Source organism: Notamacropus eugenii, chromosome 3, assembly GCF_028372415.1.
Source record: "Notamacropus eugenii isolate mMacEug1 chromosome 3, mMacEug1.pri_v2, whole genome shotgun sequence".
Taxonomy (NCBI): domain Eukaryota; kingdom Metazoa; phylum Chordata; class Mammalia; order Diprotodontia; family Macropodidae; genus Notamacropus; species Notamacropus eugenii.
The window spans coordinates 23,586,558-23,604,139 of NC_092874.1; the positions used below are offsets into that span (position 1 = coordinate 23,586,558).

The following is a 17,582-nucleotide window of genomic DNA, read 5'->3' on the forward strand; positions in this document are numbered from 1 at the left end:
GGAATAGCCAGTGAAAATGCCAGGAGGTATTTACCAAGAGACAGAATGTCTGTCTGAGGCATACACAGCAAGGTCACCAAGAATGGGGCTGAGATGCTAATAAGATGTATTGGTGTAGGGGGTAAGTTAGGAGGAGTTTTGAACATCAAAGAGAGGATTTTATACTTGATCCTGGAGATGACAGGGTGCCCCAGTTTATTGGGGGAGGAGATAGAGGCCTGGGAAAATCGCTCAGATGGGTGAGTGGCAAGAGAAGCATAGCAGTTTGACTAAGCAGGAGAAGGGCCTAAACCAGGTGGGTAGCAGTATCAAAGAAGAGAGGGGGCATATATTACTATGGTAAAATCGACATGTCTTGGTAACACATTAGATATGCAGGGAAGGGTGAGAGTGAGGAGTTAAAGAGTTTGTCTTGATTTCAAGGCTAAAGGGATGTGCTACCCTCAACAGAAATACGAAAGTGTGGAAGGAGGAAGGTTTCGAGATAAATTTAATTCGTTTTGGACATGCTGAGCATAAGACAGTTATAGAAAACCTGTGGCCTCCAGGCCACATGTGGCCCTCTAGGTCCTCAGGTGTGGCCCTCTGATTGAATCCAAACTTCACAGAACAAATCTCCTTAATAAGAGGATGTGTTCTGTAAAACTTGGACCTAACTGAAGTTAGGCCATGTGACTTCAAAGCTGTGCAGGTTCCCCACCCTTCGATGGAGCAGTGGATAGAACACTGGCCCTGGAGTCAGGAGGACCTGGGTTCAAATTCAGCTTCAGGCACTTGACACTTAGTAGCTATGTGACCCTAAGCAAGTCACTTAACCCCAACTGCCTCACACACACACAAAAGTTATCTATGGGACAGTCAATTCAAGATGCCCCATGGAGGTCAAAGTCAGGTAAGAAAGTCTGAGAATCATCCTCACAGAGATCATAAATGAATGTATGGGAGCCAATGAAGATCCCCAAGTGAAATAATGGAGAAGGCCCAGGACAGTCCTTTGGGACACTCATCGAGAAGGGGAGTGGTCAGTAGGTAGGAGGAGAGAATATCGAAGACTGAGTATTCAAGAGTGAATAGTCATGAACCCAGAAACAGGAGTATCAAGGAGAAGACAGTGTCAAAGGCTGTTGTGAAGGATAAGGACTGAGAATAGATTTTTTTGACAATTAAGGGAACATTAGTAACTCTGAAGAGAGTACTTTCCCTTGATGAGAAGGTCAGAAACCAAACTGTGAAAGTTAAGAAGAGATACAAAGAATCTTCCAAATATCTTCTGAAAGAAACTCTAAAAAGAAAATTCCCAGAAATGTCACAGCCAAAACCCAGAGTTCCTACGTCAAAGAAAAGATACTTCTATAAAAGCAGTACAAGTATGACAAAACTAGTCAGGATTATGCAAGATGTGGCAGCTTCTACTACAAATTAAAGATCTCAGAATACAATATTCCAAAAAGTTTAAACTCAAGAATAACAACATACAAAGCAACAAACCTTTCATGTAAGAGAACTTTCAAGCATTTCTGGATAAAAAGAAAAGGGCTGAGTAGGAACTCTGAAATGTGAACACAAACACAGAGAGAAATCAAGAAAGGAAGACTTATTTGGTCAATTGGAAAAAGATGTATGATGAGGTCATATGATGAGGTAGTGGTACTATTATTCTAATAGGGTGAGAAGAAAAAATATTCTTAAGGACTTCATTATCTTTAAAGGTTATAGTGAGAGTGAAGACATAGAGGGCCTAGGAGAAGACTGGTTGTGTTCTAAGTATATGAGATGGGGAAAGAAAAGGGACTGGGTAAAAAGCATATATGACTACAGAAAGGAGGAAGATGGGTGGAACTTGCTGCTTCTCATATTTGGGGTGAGAAGAGCAAACAAATATGAAGGGGTGGGGAAGTCAGCATCGGAAGATTCTTCCTTTTATTTGAAACAAACTGGGATGAGGGTAGGTAGGACAGAAAGGAGGATAATACTGGGATGGGAATAAAAATAAACTTTCTGGTCCTAAAGAAGGCATTAAAGGGGAAAAAATGTAAAGCAAAGAATTAGCATTTGAGGTTCCTTCTTAGACAACTATGAAATAGCTGCACAAATTGTAGTATTGTGACAGTAATGGATTAGAATTGCACCGTAAGAAATGACATTTCTGAAAATCCTGGTTATTATGAACTAAGATAGAGTGAAGGAAGCAGAGTCAGTTGCACGATTTATACAAGAACAAAAAAAAAAAAATCAAAAAACTTTGAAAGACTTTAGAAGTCTAAAAAATGCAAAGATCAAACCATGTCTCCAGAGCCAAAAAGAGATAAAATGTCTTTTTGGACAGGACCACTGTAACGGATTCACTTTTGCTCAACCAGGCTTTACAAGGATTTTCCTGGTTCCTTTCTCTTAGTTCACTGGGATGAGGGAGTGAGGAAGGGCCACTGAAATTTTTCAAAAAATATATAGAAGACAGCACTGAATAGCACAATTAATCAAGCAGCATGAAATGAAGACTTGTAGTTTCAAGGAAAATACTCTTTTTGTGTTCTACTAAGTACATGGAAATGCTTTCTTGGGGTGTTAAACTTAAGAATTATAAAAATTTTTTTTGGTAAAAATGATATGATTTAATTACAAAGAATCTGTAGGTCAAAGAACAAACTATAGAAAAACACAAAATTTCATCAAAGAAAATAACAATAAAACAACATCACAAAATTCATGGAAAAATTTGTTTCTGAATACTTATCAATAGAGAAAAAACTTTAATGAACTGGGCATGCAATTTAAAAAACTTGGAAAGCTACAAATAAAAATAAGGAAAATAAATAGCAAGATAAAAACTGTAAAGAGATAAAATTGAGAACAAAAAAGTTAAATACACCAGGAGATTTTTTTTAAACAGTTCGGAAGTCTGATTAAAAGAACCAAATTGTTTCTATCAAAAATGAACGGAGAATTCACAATTAGAAATAAAATAAAGGAAACAACCAAAAACTCCTCATTTATATTCCAACAGAACTGCTAACTTAGATTAAATGGTTTAAAATGGAGAGGACCATTGTTCCAATATCCATTCCCCATCCCACTCCAAAATATCAAGAGAAGAAACAAAATAAATTTAAGTAACCCAAAACCTAAAAAAGTAATTGAACAGAGCAAACTTTTCACCAAAAACCAGGTACATTTGCATGCAGATTATATTCAACATTAAAAAAACCAAACAAACAGAAAGGAAAGGAAACTTCTAAACTCCTTCAATGACACAAATATTGTATTGATACTGTTACTAGGGAGAAACAAACTTAAAGACCAAATACACCTAACGAACGTAAACAAGAGCTTAGCAAAAAGGCTACATCACAACACATTAAAATTATAAGCTATGTCTGGGTTGGTCTTATGCCAGTAATGCAGGGTTGGATAAATAAGAAAAAATTACTAACATAATGGACTATAATAAAACTATAACTCACATTTTATACATGCATACTTCAATAAAATGTGTGCATATGTATATGTACTGTACATACGTTCATATACGGAAAACGTTTAAAAACAAACTCTAGTATGCGTTTCTGTTTAAAACATTAGAAAGTTTAAGAATAAATGGCTGTGGTCAGTAGTATCCATCTAAAAGCAAGAGCCAACATCACAAAACATCTTTCTAGTAAGATCAGGGTTAAAGCAAGGGAGTCCACTATCACTACTACTATTTGACTCATAGGTAGAAATGCTACATAGTAAGTCAATTTAAAAAATCACGAGAATGAAAAGGAAAAAACAAAATTATGCTTGCCTTTCTTCAACTGGTGAGCTCCTCCTGGAGCTTTCTAGGCTAGTCTGCCTTCATTTCCTACCAACTGGTGTTCCTGACTCTTTAGCCCATGCCAGCTACCTCCATTCCCTTCCTTCTCATTTCAGCTGCCTTTTACGAGCCATCTTCCCCAAGTAAAATGTAAGCTCCTCAGTGGCTAAAAGTGTACTCCTAGGACTTAGCACGATGCCTGGCACTTAAGTGCTATGACAAATGCATGTGTATTTCAAAAGGCAATAAAAAATTTAATTAAAACAATCACATCAGCCATGCTGAAGGACATAAAATCCACACCAATCATCAGCATATTACCAATAAAATCTAAGAGGAAGAGAAAAATTCATTCAAAATAAAGAATATATAAAGTATTTAGAAGTTTATGTATCCAGATACACATAAGAACTCTAAGACAACTACAAAATACTCTACAGAAATAAAGGCAGATCTAAATAATTAGAGAATTATTTATTGTTCAGGTTGGGTCATGCCAACGTAATAAAAATGACAATACTATCAAATTTAATTTATTCAGTGCCATACCAACCAAACTACCAAAGGGCTATTTAGGAGAATTAAAAAAAATTTTTTTAAATTTTATTTGTTGGAACAAAAGGACAAAAATCTCAAGAGAAACAATGGGGAGGTGGGGGAGGGGCCCATGGCACCCTCATGGCAGCACAGAAGCAAGCCAAGCCGTACCAGATCTCAGACCATACTATACGAAAAGCAGGAATTATAACAGCTATTTGGCAATGGTTAATAAACAGAGGCCAATCAGTGGAGCAGATTAGGGACACAGCAGAAAAAACAAATTAACAGAGTAGCACAATATTTGATAATCCCAAAGCTTCCAACTACTGGGATATGGTCACACTATTTGACTAAAGCTGCTGAGAAAACGGGACAGCAGTATGGCAGAAATTAGATACAGACAAATACCTCACAACATAAGACAAGTGAGCTCCCTCTCTCTCTCTCCATCTATTTGGAGACGTGAGATAAAAGATCTTCACACAGAGATCACAAGAGATAAAAAGCAAGCAAATTAATCAAAGGAAATACTTTTCACATATTTTATGGATAGAAGAACCTATGAGCAAAGAACAGAGAGGATCCACATACGACAGAATAGATAATTTTGATTATGTAAAATTTTAAAGTTTTTAAATAAAAGCAATAGTTAAAATTAGAAGGGAAATGGGGAAAAATCATTGCAAGTTTCTCTGCCAAGTTTCATATCTAAAGAACTGGTTCAAAATGTCTAAGAGTTATTTCTCAATGGATAGGGATATGAATAGGCAAGTTCTCAAAAGAAAAAATTTAAACTTAACAATAATTATATGAAAATAAAACAAATCACTAGTAGTTAGAAAAATGCAAATACAAGCAACTCTGAGGTTCCATCTTACAATCACCAAATTGGCTTAGAAAAATTACAAATTATTAGAGGGGTCAAGGGAAAACTACATGTCCAAATGCAATGTTGGTAACACTATGAATTGGTTTGGCCATTCTGGAAAACAATCTGGAACTATAATAAGTCATTCAATTGTGTATACCCTGTGACCCAGAAATACTACTACAAGGCCTATGCCTCAAAGATGTCCAAAAAAGGAAAAAAGGGATTCATATTTGGAAAAAAAACCCCAACAACAAAGCAGTTCTTTTTGTCTGTAACTGAAATTTGAGAGGGTGTCCATCAACTTGAACAGCTGAATAAATTACAGTACATGAATCCTATTGTGATAAGAAATGAAGAAAGGAACAGTTTCAAAAAACTGGGATAAAGTGGGGAATAAAGTAAAAAGTTTATGTAACAACATTATAAATAAAAGTCTGAAATACTGAATTCCTCTCAATACCACGACCAGCTGGGTTCCAGAGGACTCTGATGAAGCACGCTCCCTATACCTCCTGGGAGGGGACGGACTCAGATGGGAATTGTGAGTCTTCCTTGAGTGTTCCTATTTGTTCTAAGGGCTCTGGACTTGGGTTTTAGTTTTCTTTTTCGGAGAGGATGAGGAAGATGGAGGGAAAAAATGTGGGGCAAAGGGAGTAGAGACAGGGAAGCTGATAAGGAAACAAAAGAAAAAGAGATTATTTAAGATTTTTTAAACAGGCCAAAAAGAATCAGACAAGTTTGAAAGTTACGTATTTTAGAAGGCAAACTGTACATAATATGAAATCTTCAGTTTCATGTGGAAATGAGCATTTACTTGCTATTTGTTGTTTAGAATACAACCAAAGAATTTTTTACAAATAACTTACATCAAGTAAAGAGAACCCACAGAAAGGAAAGAGAAAGGTTTTTGTGGCAGGGACAGATTAATCTTTCTGAAAAACTAAAATAAAATAATCCAGGAGAGGCAGTATTATTTAGTGGGCAAAGAACTGGGTTCAAATCTTAACTCTGACTTGTGCAAACTAGGTGACCCTGAGCAAGCCACTTAACATCTTAGAATCTTAAACAATTCACTGTAAAGACTCTACGGTTCCTGTAAGACTGTAAATTGTAATTTGCAGTAGGAAATGACATCTCCTGATCAAAGGCCCTACAGTAATGAAGTTAAAAATTGTAGACAAAAAAAAATAATCCATAGTGTTAAGTCCTCTAGTTGGATAAATAGCTCAAACAGCTAAGTCAATTGTATCCATCTGGGCACAGTATTGCTAAGAATATATATTTTAATGGAAAATACCATGCAGAAACTAGGCATAGATCAACATTTCACACTGTTTACCAAGATAAGGTCAAAATGGGTACATGATTTAGACATTAATGGTGATACCATAAGCAAATCAGGGTAACATGGAATAGCTTACCTGTCAGATTTATGGATAAGGGAAGAATTCAGGACCAAATAATAGACAGAGACCATTATGAAATGTAAAATGGATAATTTTGATTATATTAAATTTATAGTTTTTGCACAAACAAAACCGATGCAGAAAATTAGGAAATATTTTTTTTTTTTTTTACAGAATCTCTGATAAAGGCCTCATTTCTCAAATATTAATTCAATTCAGTTCCCTATATAAGAATACAAGTCATTCCCCAATCGATAAATGATCAAAGAATATGGACAGACAGTTTTCACATAAAAAAAAAAATCAAAGCTACCTATTAAGTCATATAAAAATGCTCTAAATCACTATTCATCAGAGAAATGCAAATTAAAACAACACTCTTAACAATACTACCTCACACCTATCGGATTGGCTCATATGACAGAAAAGGAAAACCTTGGAGGGAATGTGGGAAAACTGGGACACTAAAGCACTGTTGGTGGAGTTGTGAACTGAGCCAACCATTCCAGGAGAGCAATTTGGAACCATGTCCAAAGGGCTACAAAATCATGCATACTGTTTGACTCAGCAATACTATAACTATGTCTGGATCCCAAAGAGATTTTTACAAAAAGGGTAAAGGACCTATTTGTACAAGGGTATTTAAAGCAGCTCTTCGTGTGGTGGCAAAGAATTGGAAATTGAGGGAACGCCCATCACTTGGGGAACAGCTGAACAAGTTGTGGTATAAAAATGTAACTGAATACCACTGGGCTGTAAGAAACGATGAGGAGGATGATTTCGGACTTACATGAACAAATGCAGAGTGAAGTGAACAGAACCAGGACAACACTGTACACACTAATGGCAACATTGTTACAATGAAAAATAATCATGAATGACTTAGCTATTCTCAAAGGACTCATGATGAAAAATGCTATCCACCTCCAGAAAAAGAACTGATGGGAGCCTGAATGAAGACCAAAGACTATTTTTCACTTCTTCTGGGTTTTTTTGGTCTGAGTGTTCTTCCACAAAATGATTAATATAGAAGTATGTTTTACATGACTGCACATGTATAACATATCAAATTGCATGCCGTCTCAGGGAGGGAGGAGGGAAAGAAACTGGTACTCAAAATAAAAAAATGCAAAAATGGTTTTTACATGTAACTGGGTAAAAACATTTTTAACAAAAATAAAACCTACAAAGGTCAGGGGGAAAAAGTATACTTTACTACCCTCAGCTGAAGTAATGTCTCTGTCATTTATGAAATTTTTTATCACCTGGCCCCTTCCTGCCTTCCCAGACTTCTTGCCATATCCAGCTCCCCCTGGCCCATCTGTTATTCCTCCAATTCAGTGCTCCCTCCCCTTGTCCCAGTCTCACATTCCTTAGCTGGCTCTCATTCCTGAAAGGTATTACTTGTCTCCCCTTCTCCCTCTCACCTTTTAGATTCCCTGGCTTTCTCCTCAGCTCAAATACTGTCTTCTGTCAAGAGGCTTCTCAGTCCCTCCCAGCAGCCTGGACCTTTCCCTCGGAGATTATTGTCCTGCTCTGTACATGTCCAGTATATACCTGGTTATGTACATCTTTGTCATCTCCCCTTCCACCCTGACATGAACTCCTTGGATTCAAGGAATGCTTCTTCCCCAGTAAAAAAAACTTCTTACTGACTGTCTGCCCCAAACCCAATTCTGCTCTCCTACAAACAACAGCAAACACTTCGCAAAAACTAAGTGCAATGGCCTGAGAGCCAGGAAACCCAAGGTCTAGTCTCAGGTCAGGCTGCCATCAATTTCCAATGTGACCCCTTAATGGTCAATCAGGCCCAACTGAGGCTCAATGGACCTTAGTTTTGTCTGAGGTCTCTAAGGGCCCTTCTGAAAGAAAAATAAGAGCTAATAAAAAAAAATAACAATACTTTGTGGAGGGGGAGAGGGATATAGGCTAATTAACAGACTTTTAATACAATCCAATGCTTCAGAGTATTTCCAGTTTTATAATTCATTATAAATTCATGGATATTTGTAGAATCATAATCTGGTTTTCTACATTTAAAAAACCTGACTTTAATCTGACTAAACTGCTCTAACTTTTTTGGTAACCGGTTCAACATTACACAACAAACACCAAGTCACACTTTAAACACTTTCTTTGGGGAAACTCTCCTAATTGAAGAGTCTTACTATAGCCAGGGCTTCACAACTGCAGCTGGCTATGTGGCTTTCTTTACCCCAAACCCTATATGGTTACACAAGCCATTGGAAGGGACTGAGTCAATGTAAAGATGAAAGCAACTTTCCCGATCGCTGGACACATCCAAGTAGATTCTCTTTGCTTCATCTTCTCTGGATTCTTAAGCTTCCTTGCAGGATTTAGCTTAGGCAGCTCTGGCTGCCGCCACCCCCGCCTCCCGCAGGAAGCCCTGCCCGAGGCCCAGAGTGGCTAACATGTTCTCCTTGCCCAAATGATCATTTTTAGACTGGTGCATTTTCCAACAGAACACACACTGTTTTTCAGTTTGTTTTTGTATCCTTGGAACCAAGCATCTTGCAAACAGTAGGCATGTAATGCTTATTAAGAATACTGAGAAAGAACCACAAAGAAGTATAATTTATCCAATTGGTTACATCTTAAAATTTAGCTATTTCTAAATGCTATGACTATGAAGATTTTAACTTGTGCTCAAATTCCAGGAGGCTGACACCACATGAACATATTCTCTCCTGTATGCCAGCTGAGTTCAGAAAACTGCACCACCCCATCTAAGCACCTGAACAAAATTTAAAAAAGCAAAGATTATCTTCCCCACAGAGGAATTCCAAGACCATCTAAAACAGGGGATCTTTACCTTTTGGGTGTCTTACACATCCCTTTTGATAGTTTTGGTGAAGCCAGAATAATGTTCTAAAATGTAAAATATATGCAGGATTGCAAAGGAAATCAGTATTGAGTTGTTAATATGTAAAAAATAAAACAGCCCAGTTCCTGGACCCTGATTCTAGAGGTTGTTTTAGGACCAACAGGAAACAAACTCCCGACACCCACATCCCACCTCTCTGTTCCTAGCCCATGCTAACTCTGAAAATCTGTGGCTTTTCCAGGATACCCTTGGTACTCATATCCGTAGTGAATTTGGGCCCCCTGACACCATCCCCTTCACTGAAGAGCTCTCTAGCTAGAAAGGAGCCACTCCAATTTTAGGGCTCCCCACTGGAAAACTTGTTCCAGCGGTGTTTTCAGGATCAGTGACCTGTTCGGGCCCCAAGTCCTTGCCGAGCCGTTGATACAATAATCCATAAACTCCAAGTGACTTGAGTTCCAATTTTTCTTCTGATGCCAAGACGCTGACCAATGGCATCCGATGATTCCTCTATAAAATGAAGCCCCCAATGGCTTTCAAAATTGTCCTTCTTACGTCAAGAAATCAGATTTCATTTTCCCACAGAAATAAATGTTATACATTGTAACTGGGATGCCAAGACATCTACAAAAAGTCTGTTAAACCCCCAAAGAACACGGAGTGTGGCCCCCAAACAGCTGACGACAACTGATAAGGAGGGGAGGATGGTCTGTCAGGGATCCTGTAAGAATCCCACTCCCTCTGTAACCTACAGGAGGTTGAGCATCAGGAAGGTGGAGAAAATCATTAACTACTACCAACTTCAAGGGAAGTTATCAAAATATTTAGAAAAGTGATAATAGGACACAGCATGTGCTAACTGTGACAGAGACTGACTTGGATTAAGGGAAGACGGGTTCAAATCGTGCCTCAAATACTAGCTAGCTATGTGGTCCTGGGCAAATATCTAAACTCTCTTCTTTCAGAGTAGAAATAGATAATAATAGCAAATACTTGAGAGTCATAGTGAGACTTTGATGAAATAAACATATGTAAAGTCTCATGCAAAATTTAGATTATTGTATAAATGCAAGTGAATTTTTATTGACAATCATCTCAAAATGAGTAAGAAGAATTTTCCCAGATTAAAGCCAATACAAAGCAGCGCAGTTAAACTGGCTTGGCAATGAAAGGTAAATGTCTAGCAAGTACTGAAAATATTTTCTCCACGAGCTACTTTTCTGTCGCTATCAATAATTGAAAACCACAACTCCAAGTCAAATAAAAAAATGGAAAAACAACATTGCACGCTGTCTCTCGAATCTATAAACACATGCACCCGCGTCCAATGCACCAGACACAGCCCTCGTATGTGCCGGCAGGAACGAAACAGACAAAACGAGCATTTCGACGTATTAAAAAACACCCGTGAAACTGTGGCAATGATCGCGTCTGCCCACTTAATTCTCCCCAAATTTAAGACCTACTCTTTGTCTACAATATAAAGAAAAACGTGAAAAGCACTTGAGGACAAAGGAAATAAATCAACTCAAAATGCTCCCGACGGGAAACTTCTCCTGGGGAGGAGCGAGGAGCCGGAGGAGCCCAGCCCGGCGAGCGCCAGCACGAGCCCCGGAGCTCCCGGACTGTCTGGAGGTCCCTGCCCGGGGCCGGAGAGAGGCCCCCGCGGGGCGGCGGGAGGGTAGCCCACTCGGAGAAGCCCAGGGACAGGCGTCCCAAGGAGCGACGCCGGCCCGGGGCTCCGACCTCCCCCGCAGACACCCCCCACCAGCCGGGGGCCGAGCGCGGGGTCGGGGTTGGGGGAGCGAAAGCTCGCCCCGGGCCAACAGGTGCGTCCACGCCCCGAGCCGCCGGACTCCCGGGGCCCCGCGCTGGCCGTCCGGGCCCGGACTGGGGGAAGCGGCCGGGGGGGGGGGCGCGCCGCCTCCCGGCCCGAGGGGCACGGGGCTACAGGGACCCCGGCCCCGGGTCCGGGCCGCAGCGGAGCAGGTGCGGACCGGCCTTGGGGAAGGGTCCTCCCCGGCCGAGCAGCCCAGGAGTCCTCTGGGGGTCCCTCTGCCCCCCCAGCCCCTCCGAGCCCGCGGGTAGGGGCTGGTCACTTTCAGGATCCACACGCCCCCCCCGCCTGCCCCCCGCCCCCGGGGGCCCCGGACCCCTCCCCCTCCCCCTCCGCCCCGCGGGGGGGGGGGCCGGCAAAGTTCGCGGCGGGGGAGGGGCGGGGGGCCGGAGCTCGCGGGGACTTCTCGGAGCCTTGGGGTCGTCCTCCTCTGCCGCAGGCCCGGGAGGGGGAGGCGGCGGCCGCCCCACGCGCGCCCTCGCCCCCGCCCCACGCGCGGCCGCTCGCTCACCAGGGGTCGAACTCGTGGATGATGCTCTCGAAGCGGATGACCGCGAAGAGGCGCGAGCTGAAGCCGGCCAGCCAGGCCAGGAAGAGGATGGTGAAGGAGAGCAGCGACTGCCAGCCGGCCGGCTGCGACAGCCCGCCCGCCAGCGGCGCGGGGCCCGGCCCCGGCCCGCCCGCCTTGGAGCCGGCCCGCCCGCCGCCGCCGCCGCCCGCCGCCTTGGGCTTGCTCTCCAGCGCCGAGGGCTCCGCCATGTTGTCGCCCGGCGGCGGGTCTCGCTCGCAGCCGCCGCCGCCGGAGCCGCCGCCGCCGCCTGGTGTGTGGGGCGCTCGCTGGGCGGGGCCGCCCGGGAGGAAGGGGAAGGCCGGCGGCGAGGCCGAGGGGGCGGGGCTCCGGCGCGGGGGCGCGCGCGCGGCCCCCGGGAGGCTCGGGGCTGCTGAGCCGGAGCCGCAGCGGGAGCGAGCGCGGCCGCGCCGCCAGGTCTGAGACGAAGCGGAGGCGCGCGCTCGGCAGCAAGGACAACCCCCTCGCCCCCTCACACGCACGCGTGAACCCCCTCCCGCTGGAGTAGGGGCGGAGCACTAACAGACAAGCCCCGCCTCGCGTCCCGACAGGAACTCGCCCCTCCGCCTGTCAGAGAGCGACAGGTCCGTCACGGGGCGGGCATTAGCCCGCCGCCGTAGCCAATGGGGAAAGGGATCCCGCCGGGGAGGCGGGGGGCGGGGCTGCAGGTCGCTCCCGCCGCCTCCGTCGTCCCGGACTGCGCGGTTACGCTCTCATTGTCACTTTAAAGACGCAGCTTCGCACGTAGGTCCTCCTGGGAAGGCGGAAGCGCTTTCGGATGCCGCTCCGTCAGCTGCCCGAGCCGGGAGCTCGGAACCTCCGATGTAGGAAGCCACGGGACAGGGCCAAACGCGCCGGGCGGCGTGACATCTAACCCACTTCGTGCGGCCCGCCTGAGGCACCACGCGATGGAGAGGGGAGAGGGAGCGAGGGCAAGGTGCGCAGGCGCGGAGCGCTCGCCGGTAGGGAGCGCGTGGGTCCTGCTAACGGCAGCTTCCCCTGCCCACGTGCCGAGGGGGGCGGGGTGGCTCCGGCGGCGCGCGCAGCCTGCCCTCCTCCTCCCCGATCCCCCGCCGCGCGCGTGAGCGCGCGCAGCTCCCGACGGTTGCCGGGCTCGTATCCTGCCGTGGCCGGGGCGCCTAGATCGGCTGTGACCCTCCGCCGTGGGGTCTCCGACGGGCCCTCCTGACAACCCGCATGTTTTAGGCTCTTAAGGTTTGCAAACACTTGGCGCACGTGCTCCAACAGGTCATCATCTGGCCCACTCTACCCATTTTACAGAGGGGAGAAACTGAGGCCCGGAGGGGGGACTACACCTAAAGACTCGAATTTGGAGCCCACGCCCCCGGTTCAAAGCCACCCCACTCTCAGCTACCCTGCCCTCTCCCCCTGTTTTATAGGTGGGGAAAGTCTGAGCCGTCTAGGGAGCCTCGGACCCCAGGATCCGCGAGGAAGCCCGGGCAGCCGGAATAGCCCGCGGTGCCAGCCCGCCGCGGGGCCGGTCACTCAGGGTCCCCCTCATCCTGCCCCTGCCGGGCCGAGGCCACACTGGGAGGGCACGGTGGCCGCTGCTCGAGGTCCTCTGTCTCGGCCGGGACTCCCCCGAGGTCATCAGGCCGTGCCCCTTGGGGTCTAGGTGCCCTCTCCAACCCAGCGCCCGCCCGCACTAGCTGGCACTTAATAAGGATCTCGGCAGCCTTCAGTCTCAACAGAACCGCTCGGTCCGGGTTAGACTTTCAGGGCCCCGAAGTTCTTCAGGTCTGCCCCATTGGCTCAGAGGAGCGAAATCCGGTCTTTAAAGTAGCTGGGATTTGAACATTGATTTTTATCTTTGCTACTGAGGGTCTGGCTCCTCTTAAAATGCACATCTACTTCTGCAGCCTTTTGGTGCCTCTTCTCCCTAGTCCTGTTTGCCTGTTCTACGTCAGTAAGAACCGCTGAAGCAGCCCCCTCTGCCTGTATGGGGAAAGCGGAGGAAGGACGGACAGATGACCTTCCAGAAGGAGCTCATCCCGAAGTGCAGCTTTGAACATTGAAGAGCCACAGTTGGCATCTGTGAAAGGGAGTGATAATTCCGGACGACCTTCCGTAGAAGAGCGTGAGGAAGAAGGCTCTTTACAAAGCTCCCAAGAACTAGAGTATATAAATGTGAATTGTTACTGCTTCTTTATACCTAAACCCAAATTAGGTCGTTAACAGTTTATATTGTATGTTCTTGTTATTCATGCCTGATAATAAACATGGAGCTTGCTAGCAAATTGCAAGTCTGAGAAACCTGAGGTCCCTCCTATGAATTCCTCCACTATCTCTCCATGGTTTCTGGGATGCTGTGTTCTCCTGGTCCTCTGACGTCTGCTCTTCCTGCCCCCCCTGACTCTTTCCCCTCTTGCAGGTGACTCCCAAGGATCCATCCTGGACCCTCTTCTCTCATTCACTCCCTCTGCTTCCAAGTATCACCACCACAAGGATGTTTCCCAAATTGTTTTGTCCAACCCTAAGCTCTTTGAAAGATCATATTCACATTTCCAGCTGCTAAATTCTGTCTCTCTGTCCTTGGCCATCCCGCAAGCACTTCCTTGTCAACATGTCCAAAAAATGAATTTATTTTCTCCCTCCAAACCTGCTCCTCTCTTTGATGTTTAAAAATTTGTCAGTGCCATGGCCATGTTCTAGAGCTGGTTGTCATCTTTAACTTCCCTTCGCCCTCACTCCTCAAAGACAATGACTGATTCCTACCCTTTTCTTCCTTTATCCATCCATCATCTGTCTGTTAGTCTGTCCATCCCTTCCACTCTCCCAAGGCCCCAACCTCAGTCCAAAGCCCTATTACCACTTTAAGCAGATGCCTCACCTCCTAGAGAGGTCTTTCTCTACTCTCCCCTCCAATTCATGCTCCACACTCCTGCCAAACTGATCTTTATTCATAGGTCTGCTCATATTACTCTCAGCTCAGAACCAGTCAGTGAGTCACCATTGCCTATTAACTCAGGTTCAGACTCATTAGCCAACTACGTTCCACGAGCCTTTCTACTTTTCCAGCCTTGAGCTTCTTACATACTCTTTTCCCCCTCCACGCTGCTTTGGGCATTATTCCCATACCTAGAATGCCTTCTTCTGTAACCTAACCCCCTCCCCAATGAAATCTATGGATCCTGTAAAATTGAATTCCACAGCGGAGCCTCCAGGAAGCCTCATGGATTGCCTAGTCAGTAATGGTATCCCCTCAGGCCTCCCATAGAGCTCTGCTTACATCTCACATACTTACCAAGTGTTGTTTCATATGGTAGTTTTATGTCCATATGTCTGAGCCCTCATTAAACTGTAAACCCTATGGGGGCAGAATTATTTATCTAAATTTTATATTTGCCCACCCCCTGCTTAGCACCATCAGGTACTGTAGACAGTAAGGGCTTAATGAATGTTCAATTGTCTTCCCTTCCACTCAAACTCATCTTCCTTAAGCTTCCCAGGATTCAATTATTTCTAAGAATAGTAGGTTACGATGGGCTACTTTCTGTACTCTGAGTACAGTACAAGTATTACCTGTCCCTTTTCCCAATGTTCTTAATGATTTCTGTGAAAATATGAAATCAGTGAAAGAATGTTATAAATGATCTCTTCCTGAGCAGCCAAAATTCAGTCTAGAAACCCTTAAATTTGGTGTTGAGATCCACAGTTACATCATCATTATTACTGTGATGCTTACTTATCCCTTAGGCAGCCGGAGAAGTGTTTCTCATTTGGCAGTTGGAACAAGGGGAAGTCTATCCCTATGGGAGGTGGGGAGAGGGTTTGGTCTGTGGTATCTCCCTAATGTAACCTTGTATCTGACAGACTCTCCCACCTTTGTTGTCCATAGATGTCCGTCAGTGCTATATTCTGGGCCATCTTGTCTATATGTTATCTCTTGATCAATTCCTATGAGCTATCAACTCCATGCATATTAACTCCCAGATCTCTACCTCCCATCATAATCTCTTTCCTCAATTCCATTCCTACTTTGCCAGTTGCCAACTGGTCAGCATCTCCACCAGGCTATCTCATTAACACTTAACATCTAACAGAACTTTCCCCTCAGCCCCCATATCTCTTCCATACTTTGCTGTTTCTTCTGAGGGTACCATCCAGTCACCCAGTTTTGCAACCTCAGAGTAACCCTTAACTCCTTTTTCTTTATCCCCTAAATTCAAAAATTTACTAAATCTTGTCAATTTAACCACATCCATCCTCTCCTTTCCCTAGTTCAGGACCTCATCACCTTTTACTTGCAAAAGCCTCCTCACTAGTATCCCTACATCTAGTTTCTCCCCTTTCCCAGCCATCCTCCTTCACAGAGTTTCCAAATTAATATTCGTAAGACAGGTTTCACCATGTCACTTTCCCATCAAAATATTCAAGGGCTCTCTATTATAGTTGAGTTGTTTCAGTCATGTCCAACTCTTTGTGACTCCACTTGGGGCTTTCTTGGCAGAGGTAATGGAGTGACTTGCCATTTCCTTCTCCAACTCATTTTACAGATGCGGAACTGAGGCAAACAGGGTTAAGTGATTTGCCCAACTTCATAGCTAGTAAGTGTCTGAAGGATAAATATCTGTCCTGGCATTTAAAACCCATAAATATCAGCCTGGCATTTAAAGTCTTCACAGCCTGGCTCCCACTTACCTATGAGACTTTTTAGAATGTTTGCCACATCCAACTTTCTTCCAAATTACCTGGCATCTTAGCTCTCCTGAACTCAACATTCCATTTCCTATTCCCATGGCTTTAATTGACCATCTTCCTTTCCTAGAATGCATTATTGCCATAGCTTTGTCTCTTTGAGTCCCTACCTTCCCAGCTCAGGTACTGTATCCAAAGTAAAGTCCTTCTTCATCCCCCTCCCCATCCACCAGGAATTAGTTTATATTATCCAGTTGTCTACATGTATCTCCCAGGAGAGTGCCAACTTCTTGAGTACAGAGGTTGCTTTGTTTCTGATTTTGTATCCCCAATGCCTCTCTATCCCTAGGCACTGAATGAATGTTTATTGAGGTGAATCCTGAGTTAGAGCTGCCCCTCTTTTCGCACCCTCCACTGACTCTTTAGTTAAAAACCTGCAGCAGCACTAGCAGCAGACCTGACATTTACACAGCATGGTGTCATGGAAATACTTGGACTTGGAATTAGGAAACCTGGATATGAATCATGGCACCATAAGACATGGCACGTGTCTAACCCCTGAGTAAGTCAATAAAGCTCTTCAGCCTCAGTTTGCTCATTTATAAAATAAAAATCACAATATCTGCATTATTTACTTGACAGGTCAATTGTGAAAAAAGCATTTTGAAAACCTTGAAATATTTAACACATTGTGTGTTATTATCATTATAACACTTTAAGGTTATAAGGTAGTTTGCATGCATTATCGCATTTGATCACAGTATCTCAAAGCTGTAAGGGGTCTCTAGAGAGTATTCTTTCCAACCCTCTCCTTTCTCAGAGGCAGAACTCAGGGCCAGAGAGATCAAGTGAATTATTGTTCATCTTATTAGATTGTTGGGAATGTATTGGATCTAAAAGTGTATTTCCTTTGAAAGTTAAAAAAATAACCTATAATTTACAATATGAAATCAGGACATTAATTCTCAAGATATTTAATTCTATGTTATTCTACATTATTAAGATAATTCTATATTAAATTTGTAGAAACTAACATGCCACAAACCTAATATTTGCCTCTTTA

The 17,582-nt window shown here is 44.1% G+C and overlaps 1 protein-coding gene and 1 long non-coding RNA gene across 2 annotated transcripts in view; one reads left to right on the top strand and one right to left on the bottom strand.

Moving 5' to 3' along the window:
- STT3B (STT3 oligosaccharyltransferase complex catalytic subunit B) overlaps positions 1-12,115 on the bottom strand; it is a 95,581-nt gene extending 83,466 nt beyond the window's left edge. Inside the window, exon 1 of the mRNA XM_072651113.1 lies at positions 11,804-12,115. Coding sequence (XP_072507214.1) covers positions 11,804-12,051 — 248 coding nt within the window. The 5' untranslated portion in view covers positions 12,052-12,115. The remainder of the gene's footprint in view (positions 1-11,803) is intronic.
- A 396-nt stretch (positions 12,116-12,511) lies between these two features.
- LOC140532553 (uncharacterized) lies at positions 12,512-14,134 on the top strand. Its single transcript, XR_011976572.1, has 2 exons — positions 12,512-12,797; positions 13,261-14,134. It is a non-coding gene; the product is annotated as an uncharacterized lncRNA (long non-coding RNA).
- The last annotated feature ends 3,448 nt before the right edge of the window (positions 14,135-17,582 follow it).